General features: G+C 38.8%; 1 protein-coding gene across 1 annotated transcript in view; it reads right to left on the bottom strand.

Moving 5' to 3' along the window:
- Positions 1 to 19,253, bottom strand: part of LRRC56 (leucine rich repeat containing 56) — a 54,269-nt gene extending 35,016 nt beyond the window's left edge. The window contains 4 exon segments of the mRNA XM_061380413.1: positions 1,991 to 2,051; positions 8,451 to 8,538; positions 18,545 to 18,711; positions 19,198 to 19,253. Coding sequence (XP_061236397.1) covers positions 1,991 to 2,051; positions 8,451 to 8,538; positions 18,545 to 18,711; positions 19,198 to 19,237 — 356 coding nt within the window. The 5' untranslated portion in view covers positions 19,238 to 19,253.

The following is a 19,253-nucleotide window of genomic DNA, read 5'->3' as shown; positions in this document are numbered from 1 at the left end:
TTGCTTTTAGTGAAAAGAACATTTTTCCTATCATCCTCAAAAACCTCAGTTGCCAGGGTTTAGTCAGATACAACAAAAGAATCACTTTTTGACAGAATTCAAACATCAACAAGTTAATTTAGAAATAAGATTTTTAAACCTTACCAAGTAAATGGCAACAGCCTGATAGAATGGAAGCAGCTATGTTACATTAGCTATACAAGACATCACTACTGCCATGGCTGCAGTGTGTTTTTAATGGGCATTAATTTGACATGATGCAGACATCCAAAAATTAAATTCAAGTACCCAGGCTGTGCTTGCATGGACTGTGCCTTTAAGTGATCTGTGTTTATCTATGACAGATTGTCAAGGATGGGAATTAATAAAGGGAAGCTACTGCTGTAACTATACTGAGTTCTGGACAGGGAGACCTAAGAGAGTCGTCTTCTTCCTTTACCTATTCTCTGACAATTGCATTCAACTGGCACACAAAAAGCATGCTTATTTAAAGGAGGAATGGATATCTTCTTCTAGGGTTTACCTGGAAAGCATCACAATATTAGACTTGATATCCAAACCAAAAAAATAGCATATACTTACACTATAGTTAATAAAATCAAAACTTGACTTGAGATCAAACACTACCTGCATCAAGGACCGCAAGGATGACAGGTCACAGAAAATGGTTTAACAAAACTTTTCATGATAGAAACTAGTGTCTCAGAATACAAAGGGATATGCAAAATCCTACTAAAGCCGTAAGTCAAACAAAACGGTTTAGTTTCCCTGAACTGCACCCTGTATTCAGGACCAACAGGACTTGTCAAACCATTTTCCATTGACACATTTTAAAAGAATATGGATTTCTGACCAAATAAAACACTTTTTTTGGTTAATATACTAAAATACTTTTTGCTATTGTAAAAATATTTTTTTTCACCCACTAATTACTCCTCCATTACAATAATAGAGCAATTTCATGGTTATGATAGTGGTTGGTTGCCAGTAAAATAATCACAGCAACGTAGAATCACTATTTTTCCATGTTACGGACTAGAAAGTGGGAAAAAAAAATATTACACTGCAAATACCTAATCTCACTGCCAGAACAACAGAAAATAAGAGTGTGACAACTGAAGTTCATTAGCTACTTCAGTGATGATGCATGAGACCGGGAAGAATTTGTTACTGTTTACCATCAGGGAACATATTCTCTTTAAGGAGAATTTACAAAATCTCTATTTTCCTATTTTATTTTTCCCAAAAAAAATTTAGCAGATTGCCATGCAAATCCAGAAAGCAGTCCTATTTAACATAAGGATGGCCTTTTACACAGCCCTTTATGGATATGAACTGTACTTCTCCATTATGCATTAATTAGCAAGGGTAATACAGATATCAACACAGGATAGAGAAGACAGGTCTGCCTCCTCATTGTGATGGTTTTCATTTCTACATTCCCAACCTGCCAGCTCCCCAGTTCTCCGCAAGAAAATGTGTGATGTTTTCATGAAGCTCAGCAAGCCAGGGACATGCAGTCTTCATAGCAGCTCTCATAAACCCAACTTCATTGACTTCAAATAAGGCCAAAGTGATTTTTATCAGCTGAAGAACTGGTCTGACCTGTATAGAACACACTACTGTGCACAGTAAAAGCCCAAAGTGTGAAACACTTCAAAATCCAAGTGCCTAGACATGAGTAAGAGGTGAATTTCTAGCTCTTTGTAAAAAATTTCCATGGACTTCAAGCATGGCAGAAACTTCTCTGGTGGTAGACTGGGGCTAATTCATTGCCACCATTGCAGCTACACTGATTTATTCCAGCGAAGGTCTTGTCCTTAAACTTATGTGCTTGTGGATCATATATTCATGACTGAATCCATTATCATGGCATAGGGAAATGGAAGAAACGAAAGCAGCACAGGAGCACAAATGAAGATTTTATCACTTAAATAAAATTGAGGGCTGTTATTCTTTATGTTTATTTCAGTTATCATTAATTTCTTACCTCACAGACATAAGCAAGCTATTGTTCAACTGCAGTTCTCTCAGATTAGGTAGATAGGCACCTATGGGAACAGAATAAAAAGCACTTTGCAGATCTGGGAGTAAAGGAAACTGCTAAAAATTACAAGTTGAAGCACCTAATTTTACAGGCATTTCTTACCTGTTTCTGCCAGACTTGTGCTAGCACTCTTCTAAGAAAATTAATGAGATTATTTCACTCAAAAAGTATTTTACCCTTTGCATTTTTGCACCACATACGTACTGTCTGCGTGACTACCCTGCTATAATTTTTGGAACCCTGCTCTGACAATTTCGACAGAGCACCTTTCCAGACAGACAACACCAGAAAGTGGCTTGATGGGTGACTGCTTTCTTTGGTCTCATTCCCAACAGTCATTGCCCGTTAACTGAGTGATTACTCTGAAGAAGTAAGGGATGCTCAGGGTATAGCAGTCCATGACCTCTGATTTCTACATAATGTTCTTGCTTCTCTCCCCAGAAATATTTTTCTACCAATTTAATGTCAAGCAGTGATGGATTTCTTGGATACACAGCTAGGTAACACTTCTTCAAAATGTAATTTTGACTCAAACAACAATAGCATAATTTCTCATGTCATAACTTCACCATTTATAGTTCAGAGGTCCCCAAAATCCTACTTTGTTTTGATATGCATTGTCATCTCCTTTTATTTTTCTGTATCTCATCTACTGCTTACTATTCAATTGTACAAATTTCATATCTATGAATACCTCAGTATTCTGTTGTTATTTTGATTAATGCTTTTTTCTGTTCCCAAGAGAGATTTCCCTTTTTGGTTGTTTCTACAGGTATGTCTGAACCAAAATCATACACAAAATCTCTCCAAGCTACCAAGTAACTCAGACATAAGCTCTAGTCCCAGGAAACATTAGGTATTGACAACAGCAAAATTTTACCCATTCCCACTAGAGGAGCTCACCTGTGGCTGATGAGCACCCTCCAGTATAACATGCAACCATGTAAAGATAGTAACAATTTTAGACAAACTGGATCATTGCTAAAACATTAAAATCTGTTCTAAGCAAATATTTTTATAAGTCCTCAGAGTAATCTTTCTCTAGCATGGGTGGCTTAGCAGTGTCCAGAGGGACATCATTCCAGCTCTTTGCAAAGGATCAAAATGAAACAAAACAAATAAACAAAGGAAAACAGGAGTGGGATTTCAAAAGCAAACAAAGGAGGTCATGTTGTTCATCCCGTTTCCCCAAACATAACAAGAGCATTTACAGCAAAAAGATTTTAATAAATCATGGTTTGGTAGAAGCATTATGTATATCTAGTGCTAGTTGGGAATGATTATACTGCATATCAATCTTCACACATATACCGATTACAACACATATAATACATATAAATCTTCATGCTATACTGCAAATACTTAACTTCATGTATTTGCAAAGTACTTTAGAAAATAGTAAAAATGCAAAACACATTTCTAACCCTTTTTAAATAATTTTTCATAACCCCTAAAAAAGTGTACAAATTATAACATACCATCCTCATCCTGCAGGGCATACTTTCTTACATCAAATCAGTTTTATAAAGTATGGCAACAAAACAATCTGGAGTCCTGACAGGGTTGATGCTAGTATCTCTGTTAATTAATCTAGATTGCTACCATGTTTCTGATAAAATACCTCAAGCATAGAGAGACGTAATGGCTTCCCCAAAAGCGTTGAAGGAAAGAACAAGAAGGATGCAGTAGCCTCTCTAGTCCCAACACAGCAGCGGGTAATAGGTTTGCCACAGGTTCAACCAGACAGGTTAAAGGGTTACCAAGCAAAAGCTATTGCAAAGCATTACAAAGTAAATGGGTTTTAAAAACTAGTATCAAGCAGAAGATTTGAATGAGGAGACAAGAAGACTACCTCAGAGAAAAAGGAGAGACTTGCTCAAGAAAAAGCTCCCCACTGAATGCATTTAGAGTTGGTTCAGGAAAAAAGCAACTATTAAAGAACACAAAGAGGCAGAGTGACAGGCTGACAATACCATTTTCACATCTAGTTATTTCATTACTGTAAACTGATCCTCCATCTCAGACATTTTATTGTATTTTGGTACAATCTATCCATGGGAACTTGTAGAGTGTTAAGCTCTAATATGCTGTTTAATAGACTGAAATAAAAGTATGCTATGTGCAGTGGTGCAAAATTCTACCAGCAAGATTTTTGCGTATTTATCCAGTTCTGCAGGTTCTTCCCTCCTTTAAGGTTTATATTTGATATGTAATTGTTCTTTGCTGCTAAGAATTCACTGCCACTTAATTTTGCATGGTTTTATAGTCCCAATTCCATCCATCCATATATATATATATTAGAGACTGCAAGATTAAATTGAAAGAATATTGTAAAATGAAGATGACAGAAATAAGAGATCTATCCAAATATAGCAACATACTTCTAATTTTCTTAATTTTAACCCTCATGGCATTTTTCCTGAGAGCAAGGATGCAATTTATTCTTATACTAACATAAAAATACTCTAAAATATCAACAATAATAACTTCCAATAATTTTCAAAGTACAAGCAATATATTCCTCATCTTGAAACTGCCTTTCTAAAATAAGAATGGTCCAGAAAAATACTGACAACCACAGTGCAAGGCTGAGAATTTAGAACAGTGAACAATGTTATCTCATAGGTCTAAGATTCCATTTCAATAAATACCCTTTTTGCTACATATCTCTGAAACTACTAGCCACCAGCAATGTGCTAGTGTTAAACTATTATACTGTACTATCCCAGTGGAACAAAACTAAATGAAGAGCAAAAGAAATCAAAGCATAAGGTAGGTGAATAAAAGTGATACATGCATACTCAACAATGTTGCCTTAAGTGCTGCACTTCACAAGCAAGGTAGCAGTGCAGATGTCTTTCTGAGCTGTTTTGGTACAGCAGATGAAGTTTAGATAACTGACTAGAAGTAAGGAGAAATATAGGCAAGATGCTGGTTTTATTATATTCTACAAGCTACAACACTTATTTTTGTAAAACTTGTTGTTGACATCACAGTATATTCTATTGTTAGCAAAAAAAATCATTGTAGCTCGACTTCTTATGCCTTCTGGAATATGGACTAGAGAAAAATATACACAAAAGAAATTACTGACAAATACTTGCATTGCTACCAGGACACCTATATGTTTTATTGATCCTACAGTACATGTGATCCTACAGAACATGTGAACACAGATTGCACTCTTCTAGCAACAGCAACATGATACGTAAATTAAATAGGGTATTTAATTCACTTAAGGTGTGTTTGATCAAGTAAGATCCATCACCTTGATGTTATTTCCACACTGGCCTCCTGACCACGCAAGTACCAGCCACTGCAATGCTAGCCGCCAACAAATGTCTCTCAGCTTCACATCAGGAATACCGACAAACAGAACAAGAGGAAAGTGAGATGATGACTCTGAGTGAAAAAAAAAGAACCTTTAGCAGAGCTTTTCCTTGATAAAACATGTGCAAGGGAAGCAGCAGTCTTCAGACCCATAATCAACTTAGCCTGGCCACCAGAAGACAACAATTCAATAAGTACCAGCGAACAGCATTGTGGGTAACTTGATTTGTAGCTATTAAAATCACTTAGAAAGAAGAGGACTATGTAGTGTCTTAAATGACTGTATCCCACCATTACTTTCAACAGGAATTTCTACGAGCTGGGCAGGAATGCAGTCCCAGATCTGTCAGCAATCAATCAGAACTGAAGGGATAAGCTAATGAAAAGAAAAATAGTCCATCTGTTTGAGTACGAACTAAAGCCTACACGCAAACTGAAGAGCACAGAAGTGAAGTCCAAGATCTAAAAAGCTGGATACAAGACTTGCCAGGGTGGTTCAGTGTTTTACCTGTCACTCAGTAGGGTGCACTGAAAACAAACAGCTAAACATGTCAGCAATTATCCCAAGCCTTGAGACTACGATTCCAGCTCTGGCTTTCCTTGATTTTAAAACTGATCACATGAAAATACTGTAGTATTGGTCTTTTTGAGTTTTAACCCACACTCTACCCTTAAGAAACGCAACTGTTCCTCTCCACTATCTCACAGCATTACATAGAGCCTGATCTAACAAACTGGGAAAGCATAGCAAGATGGAGCTTTGAAGTTCAGTACATCCCAATCTGGAATGCTCATGAGAAAAACTCAAGTCACACGTTTTAAATCACTCTGGAAACCATGATAACAGAGATGTAGGCCCTCAAGGCTTGTGTTGCAGTCTGTGTATGGCTGCAAACACTGAAATGTTTCTCAAGTAGAAATTGCAGTGTAAATTTGGAATTTGAGTGTTGCAAGGTTCCAGGTGACCCAGAGTTATGTGAAGTCTAGTAATTTACAACTATTTTACCTGGCCATTTAAGAGCTTGCACAGCCCATTTTATCTTTATGCATAAAACCAGTCAAACAATATTGTTTATTAAGTGCAAACTGATCATAGAAATAAAGAACTCTGATGACAAAGATGCTCTCATCCACCTTCTGCAACTAAGGAACACACTGAGAGCAAAGTTAACTGATTTAATATGGCTATAAAGAAAGTTAATTAGCTAGGTCTGGAATGCAAATAAAACCACCAAAATGCAAAGCAATCCATTCTGGAGGAGAGAGCCAGAGGTCCCGAGCCCAGCCTCCTGCTCAGAGCTAGGTCTTCTGTGAGATCAGACCAGGGTGCTCAGGTCTTCACCCAGCTGGATCTTGAAAACCTTCAAGGGTGGAGACTCAAACCTCTCTGGATACCCTTATTGTTTAACTGTCCTAATGGTGGAAATGCTTCTCTTTCTTGTCACACTGTAACTTCTGTCATTCTAGCTGGTCTGGTTCTTACCCTTCTCCTTCCCTCCAGCTATTCATCCAGACCCCTGTGAGCAGAGATCAGGTCAGCAGCAGAGTTTTAGGGGCAGGCAGACGAGGAGCATGCAATGAGCCCAATACCTCCAACAGCAGACCTGCTTACACTGTTCATATTGAAGGTGCAAACTGTCCTGTGCTACCCCTAAAAAGGCAGACCTTACTCCATGCACCTAAAAATCAGCTGTCATGTGAAAAGAAAAAAAAAGAAACTGTGTTTGGTCTTGACATTCTGTTATTCTCAACAGCAGTGGGCACGTGCAGCTGCTGGGTTTTATAGCCCCCAAGGGCCAAGTCTTGGTGCAAATGGTGGGATATAAACAAGATGGAAACTGTCTGCAATATGGGAATAGCGCTCCACATTCTGTAAAAGTTGCAAAAGCCTAACCCCAGGGAGCAGAAAGGGATTTATTTCCAGTAATGGAAAGGAAAGGGAAGTACAGAGTGAAAAGAATGAAATAGTTTGCTTGCTTGTCACAGCTCATGTGAAATGGCATTGGAACGGGAGTGGCACTTTCAAGCATTATAGAAAAGGTGTAATCAGATTTTCTTATCAAGTGGAGGAAACATGACTGAATAGATTACTATTTCTGAAATGCATGTAATTTACCTTATCAAGTGCCTACCATAAAGAGAACTATTTACAAAATAAATGGAATAACCAATACAAAGCGGTTATACAATTCAAGACAAAAGCCCCCTTCACTGTACCTGCTTCACCATTCTTGACAAATAGACATCAATCAATCCACTAAAGCTAATTGGCTATTACATTGTAGTCCCTTGCATAAAAAAATTAACTGCTTGGCTGAAAATACCAGCACCCACGTTTGGCGATGTGACTCCTTTTGGAACAGAAAATATTACCCTGCAGTAGGCTGGGTTGCAGAAGACTTGGTTGTGATAGGCATCCACATGACAGAAAATGACTGCTAGTAGCGGGAAAAAGGAAGGCTTCATATTCTCAGTGTTTACTATAGAGGGAATTCCTTGGTACTTCCTTACTTCCCCAGTGCAATAATGACAACATAGAAACTAAGGGCAAGCATTAGGGCTGTTTAGGACTCATCAAAATGATATATCTCTAGGACCTTCCTCTGTCACATCATCCAGCACAGCTCGATGAGGCAGCACAGGATGCAAAGACAGGCCACTGGCTGCATGAGTAGCTTGAAACCACTAGCAATTTCCCACCCACAGGAAAACCTTACAGTGGAGAGAAGCTGGACTTTGGCTACTGCTTTGTTAGAGTACTGCCAAGTACTTAGAGGGCAAGGTAATCAATAAATGCTCATTTAGGGCCTGGAAGCATGTCATTCAAGAGGAATGTGTTCAAACTAATTTGCTTTAGACAGAAATGGCATCACTCATCCCACTGCCATAGTTTTCAGTCCTGTTTAGAGCTTCACAGAAAACAGAGATCAAGGAATGAGAGCTTCCAGGGAGACCATGTTTCAGGAGTTCTTAAGCAGGAAAGTACTTTACAGTGGTTGTTAGTTTCTAAGTCCCCAGTCATGCTTCAAGACACAATAAAGGAAAATTTGAGACAGATAACGTGTTTTCTTACCAAAGTTCCCCAAGCTGTTCTCTCTTGTATCTACTCGCACCTTTAGGGAATTCACTTGCTGCAGATCATTTACCCCTGTCAAAATTTTCTGTAAAGATAAGCAGAAATGTATGTATACTTCCATTGCAATAAACCAGATGACATGCAATAAACCAGATGAGAAGTAAAAAGCTGTAGAAAGGCTTTCAACCAGTGCTTTGTCAACATATACTCCAGATCAAAATGGCTAGATGTGCAATCACATTGAAATAAATTTAGTATTCAAAGATATTTCTTCCTCATAGCTCCAAATCATTCTAGTCTCTTCGAGTCAAAGCTGAGGATTACGTTCAAGCTGCAAATCAACAGACCTACATGCCAATTAACTTCATTTAAACAGTATGTCCATGCTTTAAGATTTGCATAAGTCTTGTATGAATCCTCAGCAGATAAGAAGTTACTCTGTCACCTGTAATCAAAAAGATACTCGGTATTAACACTCAACAAAACACTTTGTTTAGCGTTTTAGCCCAAAACCATGAAAAAGAGACATGATTTTAGCATGAGTGGCTCACTTTTCTGAAAGAAGACAGCACTAATTACAAGAATTGCAAATTCCTTTGATATCTAGGCAATACAAACAGAAGCCTCCAAAATACTCCACTATTTTTGCAAAATCTTGGTAATAGGGTCAACCACTGCATTAAGCAAGAGTGTGTGAATGCAGGATCTTTCCTAATATCTTATAGCCTGCATTGATGTGTACATGCAAGTTTTGCCTTGGAGAGGTAAGCAGGAGGACAAAAACAAGCAGAAGTTATACACAGAGGGAAGCTCTAGGACAGTAGGAAGCTCCTAGGACAGTCGGAAGCTCCTAGGACAGTCAATGAAAACTACAGCAAGGCTATAGAGTCTTAAGATGCCAGGCTGCAATTTCACAAGCAGCTGAAGCAGTCTTGTGTTACCACTGTTCTTATCCCCTATTCCTTCCTGCTACAACCAGCTCCTCTCTCCCCAGTTTCCCTCATTCAGGCTACATGTTCCACCATGTCCTTTGTATCATCTTTGGGTGCTCAGTGGATCCTTCCATGCATGGATTCACCAAAACAGACCAGGAGGGAACTATATATTTTGTCCCTGATGTGTTAGTGGTTCATGAAGAGGCCTGAAACACTCCTTGAAAGATGAAAAACAAGTCTTTTGTGACACAATAACTGCCTGAAAGAGTTGATGCTCTGTGTAGTGATACAACTGCTACATTCTCACCTTTCCATGCCAAAGAAGTTAGAATGTGGGGCTAAAAAAAGCCCACTTCAAAGAAATGGCTGACCCTGGCATCAGTATTTCCCCCTCAATAATGAAATCAATAGCATGGGTCAGTAGTGTCATGTGCCTTTTGCACCTCTATTTAAGATGAAGGCAGGAAGTCATTCAACAACCTCCACATATAGGAGACAAGTTTTCTTCCTATTAAAAGTTACAACATTCTTTAGTTTGTTTAATAAGGGGGGAATTATTCATTAGAAGGAAACGTGTAGGACCACTTCCATTTATGAGTTTGGAGAAGAAAAAATAACCACAAGAACATCCAGTTCATTTTGCAGAGAAAAACGGCAGTTGTGACATTCCTGCTCACTGCATGCAAGCAACTACAACTTCATTCACCCTGATAGGACTGTAGTGATAGGACAAGGAGTAACAGGTTCAAGCTTGAACAGTGAAGCTCAGGTTAGATATAAAGAAGTTCTTTACTGTGAGGGTGGTGAGGCACTGGAATAGGCTGCCCAAAGAAGTGGTAAATGCTCCATCCCCAGCAGTGCTCGAGGCCAGGTTGGACAGAGTCTTGGGTGACATGATCTAGTGTGAGTGTAAGGGGGGTTGGAAATAGATGATCTTAAGGTCCTTTCTAACCCTATTCTATGATTCTACGACAGTTCTGCATCCTTTTACAAAGGACCAAACACAATCTGTGTGTAAATGAGATAACAGCTTAAAAGGGCATGGTTTCTTGAAAAGGCTGAGCGTCCCTCCTCAAAAATCTGACTCCCTTTGTAAGGTTTTGACTTGGACTCCTAAGAAACAGAATTATCAAAACTCTTCATTTACTTTTGAATTTTCTTTATAACACTGTGTTTGAAATTATTGTTAATCTTATTTAAAAAAAGAAACCTGTGAGTTTTTTTAAGCAGGCTGAACCTAAGAAGTCTTCTTACTTTCCTGCTTTCCCCCTAGAGTATGAGAAACAAAGGTCTAAGGTGAATACCTGTGAGTCTCCAATGGCATTCAGAAATTTACTTTCTATCCCCAGATGCAGCCACCACAAAAACTGTTTTGCTCCTGCAAAGAAGCCATGCTTACCAAGTACAGACTGCTTTCTCCCCCCACGTAAACACAGAATCCCTCACTGCGAGATATATTTTGCAGTAGTCCTTTTCAGCAGATGACACTGTCTGTCATACAGCATGACAGTATGTGTGAAATGAGAACTAGCTGATGTCCTATCACACAAGCATGCATTTGGATTGCTGGACTTGGACACAACCTTTGGTCATGAAAGGAAGCTGCTTCTGAAAAATACCTCCCCTCTCCCTGTCAAAACAGTCTTAAGAGCCTACATCATTAGAAGACAGAATAGGAAGATCTCAGAACAAGTAATATGCTTAGGGTCATACAGGTTCTAAGGAGAGTAGCAAAAGCTCCTGGCTTTGCCTTTCTCCTCTGCTGTCTGCAAGTTCCCTGCATACTGTCCTTCCCACTGCTGTATTCTAGACAGCTTCCTCTCACAGTTCTGCTCATTGTCCTAAAAACTGAATAGAGTTATATTCTCTCCTCTTCTAGGGTTCCCTATTCCTTTTCCTCATACCAGGGATATTAGCATGATTTTTTTTCCCTCCTTTTCCTTTTTCAGATCCACCATTTGTACTTTTTCCCCTGTCTGAGAGATGAGCATCTTAGCACATCCACATTTTGGACCACAACAGGCATAGCTGTGGCTCCAGTGCTGAAAAAGGTTGGTGGCTCCCATCATCAACTCTTTGAACTGTAGACAGCTGCCTTGAAGCATGTGCTAACCAGACTCCATGTGCTCTCAGTCCCCATTTCCCTGTTCTGTTTTTCCAAAAGACTGAAAAATCACTGCCTTCCATCTGCTGATGCTGAGGAGATAGTTGGAAAGTTTGGAACCAATTTGCGGTGGGATGCAAAAGCTATCATACTACATGAAGGAAACAAGAAACGCTCTTGGGGGCGAGCTCACCGAAAGGCACTAGAAGCACAGAGACCCCAGGTGTTGACTACAAGCTAGTTAGCAAGCAAAAGGCCAGGGCAGCAGCTCAAGAGAAGGTTTTGTGGTGAATGTTTCCTTTGGAAGATAATTAGGACACTCCTACTGTGCAGACACCTTTCTTGGCATGCTGGTGCAGCTGAAAGTGTGACATCTCTCGTGTCACAGCTAAAATTATGCCACCAGGAATGAGGGAGATTTAGGGAAGGATGTGGAAACATTTAAACAAAGATGACACATATTTAGCAGGATCTCCTGTTTATGTTGTTTAATACCAAAGCACAGGAACCTTCACCAAAATTTGAAAGGAGGGAATAATTTTATCACTACTGAGTAGTAAAAGGAAAAAATAAATAAATAAAAAATACATTAAAATCTCCAAAGACACTGAAGGGATCATCAGCTCGGATACAGAGATACCTGGCACCACAAAGGTTGAAGTGATGCTATGGTGTTCTAAATCTTTTCATTCCTGGGCCCATGCCAGGCCTAGGGCGGGCTGCTGCACTAATTCAGAAGTATCCCACTGTGGTTTCAGGTAATGACTGCTTGCCCACAGTTCAAAGGGCTGTTTTGACAGCCAGGAACAGAATGTCTCTCTGTCTGTCTGCAAGGAATGCTACACACACCAAGGTGCTGTGCCATCTAGGGATTTCTTTGCCTGTGAACAGCTGCTCAGCCTCAATGTAGAGCAGACAAAACGTATCACAGATCTGTTCTAGGCAAAGAACTGGATATACTCAGAGTTATTTTACAGCAAAAAGATACTTCGAAAAAAAGAAAAAGCTATAATTCAGGCTGATTGTTGGTGTTCGAAGAGGATTCTGCTTGCCACCCATCTGCTGCCTGCCCGGCAAGGTGGGTATCAGTTAGATAGAGAAGGAAGATGTTTTCTGAAGAATCAAATATCAAATCCTTTCTGGCACATGATGTTCAAGAATGTGGCCTGACAGCAAGCATTATACTTCACCTTAAATTTCTTTATTCGAGAAGATAAATTTCCATGGTAAAACACTGCACAATTCCGTGAAGATGAATACATGCTAAGTAAAGAGCAGATAAAGCTATCTTTATATTTTTGCACCTCCTTCAAAACAGGAGTAAAACTTTCACAGGAGATCATGCAGAACATACTGGTAAATAATGTAGCCAGTAATTTAAAAAGCAGCTCCACAATGGCTCACAAATCATTCCCATCGTTCAAGATGTCTGGCCAACATCTCGGAGGAGACTGTGCACTAGTTTGGAAAGCTTTTCCTCTGACTGGCAAGAAAAGCCAGTAAGTATTCTGTAAAGAATAGCAAGTGAAAAATACTTGTGTGTTTGCAAAGCTTCCCAACTGGCAGAACAGTCACTTCGGGATGCCGGGAAACCCAGTTCAAGTCCCACTTGCAACTCCCTGTAAATTCCTTAATTGGTAAATAATATCCATTCAATTAAAGATGGTGTACACAACTGTTTTCTTCCCTCTTCCCTAGATTTTTCACATACTCCAAGAAAAGTGGATAGGTTACTGAAGTGCATGTTGTGTGCAGCTGTCAGAGAAGCATTTCCAGCTGTGCATTTATTTTGCTGATCCTGGTTAATTTGGCTAAGACAGGAATTCCTGAGTGGTGAGCTTATTTTCTTTTAATACTACACCTGTATGCAAATACTGGAATCATGTCCATTCATGTGTTCATTGCTTTTTGCAGGAAATTTATTTTGAATTCCCATCTCTCCCTGCACAAAACCCCTAAAGTTACTGAAAGTATGACAAAATATTGCTTCTAACAAGAAAATTATGAGAATGTTAACAAGGTTTTAAGTGATTCTAAGTAAGGTATTTTCAATGAACGGGAGCAGAACTTCCCTGTGGTCTCACATGCAATCTTCTTTTCAAAATGGCAAAATGCTGCAGATGCCCATAATTACAATATTTAGCTGTATTTCACTATTTTCTACATATACATACATTCTTCTCTCAGCTCAGATGAAGAGATTAAGTAGGTGTTCAATCTGTGATAAAGAAATCTTCTTGGCTTGTATGAAAAATATAGATGAGAGCAATAATTATGAAATTTAAGTGGTAGATACATTAGTAGAGATGTCCTTATTCTCATGCCAAAGCTCCCAAGTTACTCCAACAGATCTGCATGGATGGGCCCCTGTGTAGTCTTTCCATCTCCAGTTCAGCTCCTCACTGACTCATGCTGGGGATTCACAGTACTGACACCTTTTTTTAAACCAGCATTAAGGATCTGATGTTGAAAGTTGCTGAGAGTTCTCTTAAGTGTCACAAACCTCAGTGGGCACATGGGGCACCAGAAACTGTATGGGAGGTTTGCTGATCTCCCAGAAATAGCCTGTATCATTTTGGTAGGGGGAAACAAGCTCAGTTTCAACTATGTGCTAAATTAACACACAGGTGAGGAGTGGACAGGATAGTAAATATTCCAACATCAATTTATGCTCTAAGTTTCTTTTAAAGATTTACTTTCCCTTAGATACATATTAAAAAAGCCATACCTGATATTCTTTTTTCCTATCTAGCAATTAGATGCGTAAGTAGCTACAATCAGTGCTCAGTGCTGTGTGACTGAACATGTAAAACTCAAGACTAATCTGCTATTTTATGTTAGCTAAGTGGCTGTGACTGTACGCAAATGAAAATCTGGGTTTTTCACATAAAGGCTTGCAAATGTGTGTGCATACATATAAAGATTTCTGATGTGACGATCTGAACATAAACCATCCAATGTCTAGGTAGCAGGATGAACACTAATATAACAACTACAAGCTTTGACTATAGTAAAGGGATTTGTGTTAGTACAAGAACCTAAAAAAAATAAAAGCTCTGAAACTAAATAAGGCTTTGTAATTTTTTTCCCGTTCACAGTATTATGTTTATTACTATCTGCTGCCCTGACCAATCTGATCTAACCTTGAAACTTGCTAGCTGTGCTTTGAGCAGAAGATTGAACTGGAACACCTCCAGAGGTCCCTTCAAATCTTTTCAGTTTTATTTTTTAAATGATTATACAATTCTAATAATTCTAATACAGGATTGAGCAGATCCAAATCTGGTCAGTTACTCCATCTCCTTGACTCCATTTAATTTAACACAATTTTGCACTTGTTCCATGATTAACTCCCCCCCCCCCCCCCCATCCATTTAGCTTGAAACTAAGAGGAAAACTTTCTGCAAAGGCAAAAAGGAAACGACTGAGTCATTTCATCAGGAATCCAGTCTGTTGTTCCAGGACCCTCCAGGATTTTCTTGTCCCCCTGAGGATGAGTGCATACCATATGAAATACACCCTAACCTCCTGAGCAACAAAACTAAGCACCATTTCAGAACACATGTTCGTAAGTTTAGAAAACATGATTAATTGGAGCAGGATCAATAAATAGTGAAATTGGAATACTACTTCCTTTCTTCTCTAAAGATCACACACAAATGTGATTAGTTTTGATAACGTGACAATATCTGGAAGACCATTTGACCTTGTAAAATGAGTTTATTCTGAGAATTGGAATGCTTTTTGTGGAAGTCAGGAAAAGATCCTTTGCAAATGGCAGGAAGGAGATGGGGGTTAGTAGAACAAAAAAATCTGATTCAAGACAGGTGAGTCCTTAATTTTTCAGTTCCTTCATGCTTAATAAGGAATCCTTGCCACAGCCCTAACAAAGTTAAAAATTATCTGCAATGTATTGCACATTAATAGCCAGTTTTCAGAATAAAGGGGGAATGGTGAATTTGCTCACTCTGGTGTTCTGCATCATTTGTCAACAACATGAATGCACAAAACAAGTACAGGCAGAGCAGGGAGCTGGAAATATTAACTGGCTAGGTACAAATGGAAAAGCAAGAATGCCTATTCATATAGATGAAGATTACACAATACAACAGAAAATTGACATTGATAATAGTAGAAAGAACAAAAAGAACATCTAATGATACCAATCCTTGCATCAAAAGCTTTTGACCTGTAGCTTGGATGAAGAGTATTCAAATATGAAGGGACATCACATGACATTGCAGCAAGAGAGATGGCAACAAGCAGAAGCTACTCAAGATGTGATTAACATAATGGGAATATGGAATCACACAGGACTTTAAACTGAACCTTCTCCTGAAATGAGGCCACAGAATACCACAAAGCCTGTAGGGAGTGAGCATAAGATTTAAGTGAGGTGAGGATCTACAACTGAAAGGAAGAGAATGGGAAAGGGATCAATGGTTTTGTAGGAGTTGTTTAATGTGCAATAGGATCCAAGGAGGCAAAAAGGAAAGAAAGAAAAAAAAAAAGAGGATCAGTTTGAGCCAAACTTTCCTCACTTTGAGGAAAACAACCTGGCAAATGGGAAAAGTAAAAAGGAATACAAGTATCATCCTTTTACAAAAACCTTAATAATGAGAACTGCTGATGTTTTCACTACTAAATAGACTGCCATATCCCTGGCAAAAAGGGCAAAAATAGTAAAACGTGCAGGTAGAGATGAGGCCACAGGCTGCAATTCAAGGTGGCCAGTCTTCACAGATTCTGCACAGCTAGACCTTCTAGCCTCCCCGAACTTAAACTGAACTGGTACAAGACAGAACACTGCCAGGGCAAGAAGTAAAGCTGAGTATACCTCAGGACAAAAACATTCCTCGGAAACCTCTATTAGGTATCTAGATACCTGCCTACACAACAGTGCAGAACGGGGGCCTATGTCCTTATCTGAATGTAAAAGAATTTTAGCTTAATGAGCTTGTATTTTTAAAATGTTAATTTCCTTCTCAGAGCACTTCAGTAAATACAATCAATAACTCCTAAAATACTCACAACTGAAAGACAATCAAGAAGATAGTGCAAGTCTATTGATTTAAGCAAAACAACCTTTCAAACCATTTGGTTACCCATGGCATGTGGTTCCTTAAAAAACACCCCTGTGAAAACTTGTTTCTGATTAAATGTTTGAACAGTGTCTCTATATTTGCAAATCCAGAGGAAGTAAATTTATGGAAGCAGCGGTTTCTATTTGATCAACATAAAGGTCAAAGAATAGATATATTGGATAAGTTATCAAAATAAGATCTAAAAATTGTAAACGTTTCCTTGACAACGTCATATAATTTTTCCTCTGAGCAGGAAGTATCCCCAATGTGCCAACACAAATGTTGGGTTCCATGGCCAGCAAATAGCATCCAGAAAAATAGGTAGGATAGTGGACATCCATTTAAAAGACTTTGAAATGGAATTCTGTGCAAATGTTAATGTACACAGTCCTTAAAGAAGTAAGTTTTGATTAATTTCAAGAGGGTACATATGAATAATAAAGGTTTTTTTCCCATTTTAAAAAACAGCATATAATTACAGGAGAATTTAACTTCTGATCTGCATTTTAAAAAATGTTATGAAATAATGAACTATAACTTCATAGGATGCAGGTAACATTGCCCTATGTACACTTAAAATCACTGTGAACTAAAAGCAGCAGAACTTTTGAAGAAGAATTTCATGCCTATGAAAGAAGTTCCTAAGGGTTTAATTCAGAGATTACTGAAGTCAGAGGGCAGCTCTTTTGGTTACTCTGATGGACTTTGGTTCATGCCCCAAGAAAACAAACTAATCTGAGAGCTTCCCATTGGATTCATACAGCATATTATAAGCCACAAACATATTAGACTGGCCAAACTATATGCCAGATTTTAGCAAAAGAAGCTGTCAAGCGGTTCATATGTGCCAAAGGAAAATGAATGGCAGAGACCATCAGAGCATATATCAAATTTCCTCAGAATGCTTTAAATAGACATTCTGCAGAAAATGACTTTTACATTTCCAACCACCTTATAAACACTAGAAAACATAGCTGTTAAGAGTAGTTCTGAGAATAACTTGTTGTCTAATCTACAGCACACAGTTAAAGTTGTGGCTGGTATCTAGACAGAGAGTGGCGTAAAACTGCACCTGGAATGTGCCCCCTGCAGAAGCTAGTGTCTCTGCAATGGATGCACAGAGGATTGTGGTTACAGTGATCATCATGCTGCCTGCTGGGAGCATCTGAACCACAGGCTTGGCCCCAGCTCTTCCTCACTAAGCTCTACACAATTCTGCAACACAGAAAGCTGCTCTCACCTCTTCTTCCTTTAGCAAGAATAAATGAGGTTATTTTCTCAGCCCCTACTCATCCCAAAGGATTTCATCCTTAATTACTCCTGAGCAAATAAAGCAGAATATAAAACCAACTATTCCTTCACAAGTATTTTGCAAACTGAATTCCTTCACGAAGATTTCAGCATGTTATTCTCTTTCAACAGGCTGCATGCCAAAATCATCTTCCTCCTGTCAAAATGGAACAGGGTTTTCAAATGTGCTTTGAAATTTCACACACTTTGATATATATAGAAAGTACTTTCAGCACTTACAGAATATTTTAATTGGTTTCTTAGGAGGACAGAAGACTTCACTAATTCAGAAAAAAGTTGTGCTTTTAAAGTTACATTTCCAGTCTCTAGAACAATGTTAATGCAAACTGCTTTTTCTTATGCTAAGATTCAAGGTACTTCAGATGGCATTAATGACATCTGTTTAAATTATAATTATGCTACCCTTACTTTTCTTCATGCTGCTTCAAGAAACCTAACAATAAAGACAGCAGCATTCATGCTGGGAGTACTTTTTATATGAAACAAGGTGAAAGGAGGACAAGCATTTGATAAATTTCCATAAGACAGAATCTATGCAGAAGTCTGTCAGATATGCAACAATCTGCAATCATCACAAAGGCAGCTGGAAAGTTAATACAGCTCTGTATATGCCAGTTTGCCTCTTCTACTTCATTAAAAAGCTGGATGTCTACTCACCAGTTTCCTGGGGGAAAGGTATTCATCCACAAGTAGCTCTCCATCATCTTTAATCAGTGGACTGGGATTTAGGTTGCCTCGCCAACTCAAATCAGTCACCTGGTCTGCAGCTGAGTCTGGATGAGAAACCCTGCTAGTATTCCACTTCAGGTCCATCTCAGTATGCTCTGAATAGAAGAATAACATGTGGTCTGATTTTTTTCCTGTATTTATTATTTTCCTTTCAGCAAAATCTATTTTTGACTCCCATTGCAAGTCAGAAAATGGTCATGGAGATACAGTTTTCTTTAATCAGAAAGAACCCATTTCATTATGTAACACATATACTTCCTTTTCTTTACCTTCAAGAGCTATTGTCCTACATCTCATTCAGCTTTGAGTGCAAGCTTCTACAGCAAGCTATCATTTGCAGTTATACAAAAAGTCAGGCATATGCCTATGGCTCTCTACAAAGAAGGCAGTCAAGAACAAGCAAACCAGGACACTAGTCCTTTCCAGTCTTCTCTGGAAATAGCACACAGCAAAACTCTGCCAGGCTCTAGGCTGCAAGTGCCAGCACCAAGACATGTCACCGCTTCTCTGCAGTTTTGAGCTCTGCCTGTAGGTAGCATGGACAGCAGCAGTCTCTATTTGCTGTCCTAAATTAAACATACCTGCACTGTTGCTGGCTGCCCTCTGGGTCAGGCAGGCCATGGCTACTGACTTCAAG

The sequence above is a fragment of the Neopsephotus bourkii genome, unplaced genomic scaffold (assembly GCF_033783945.1).
Source record: "Neopsephotus bourkii isolate Nb327-2 ecotype Australia unplaced genomic scaffold, CSIRO-AGI_Nbou_v1 NB_1792, whole genome shotgun sequence".
In the NCBI taxonomy this organism is placed as follows: Eukaryota; Metazoa; Chordata; class Aves; order Psittaciformes; family Psittacidae; genus Neopsephotus; species Neopsephotus bourkii.
Note: the sequence above shows the minus strand (reverse complement) of the source record. Positions and strands in the feature narration are given on the sequence as shown.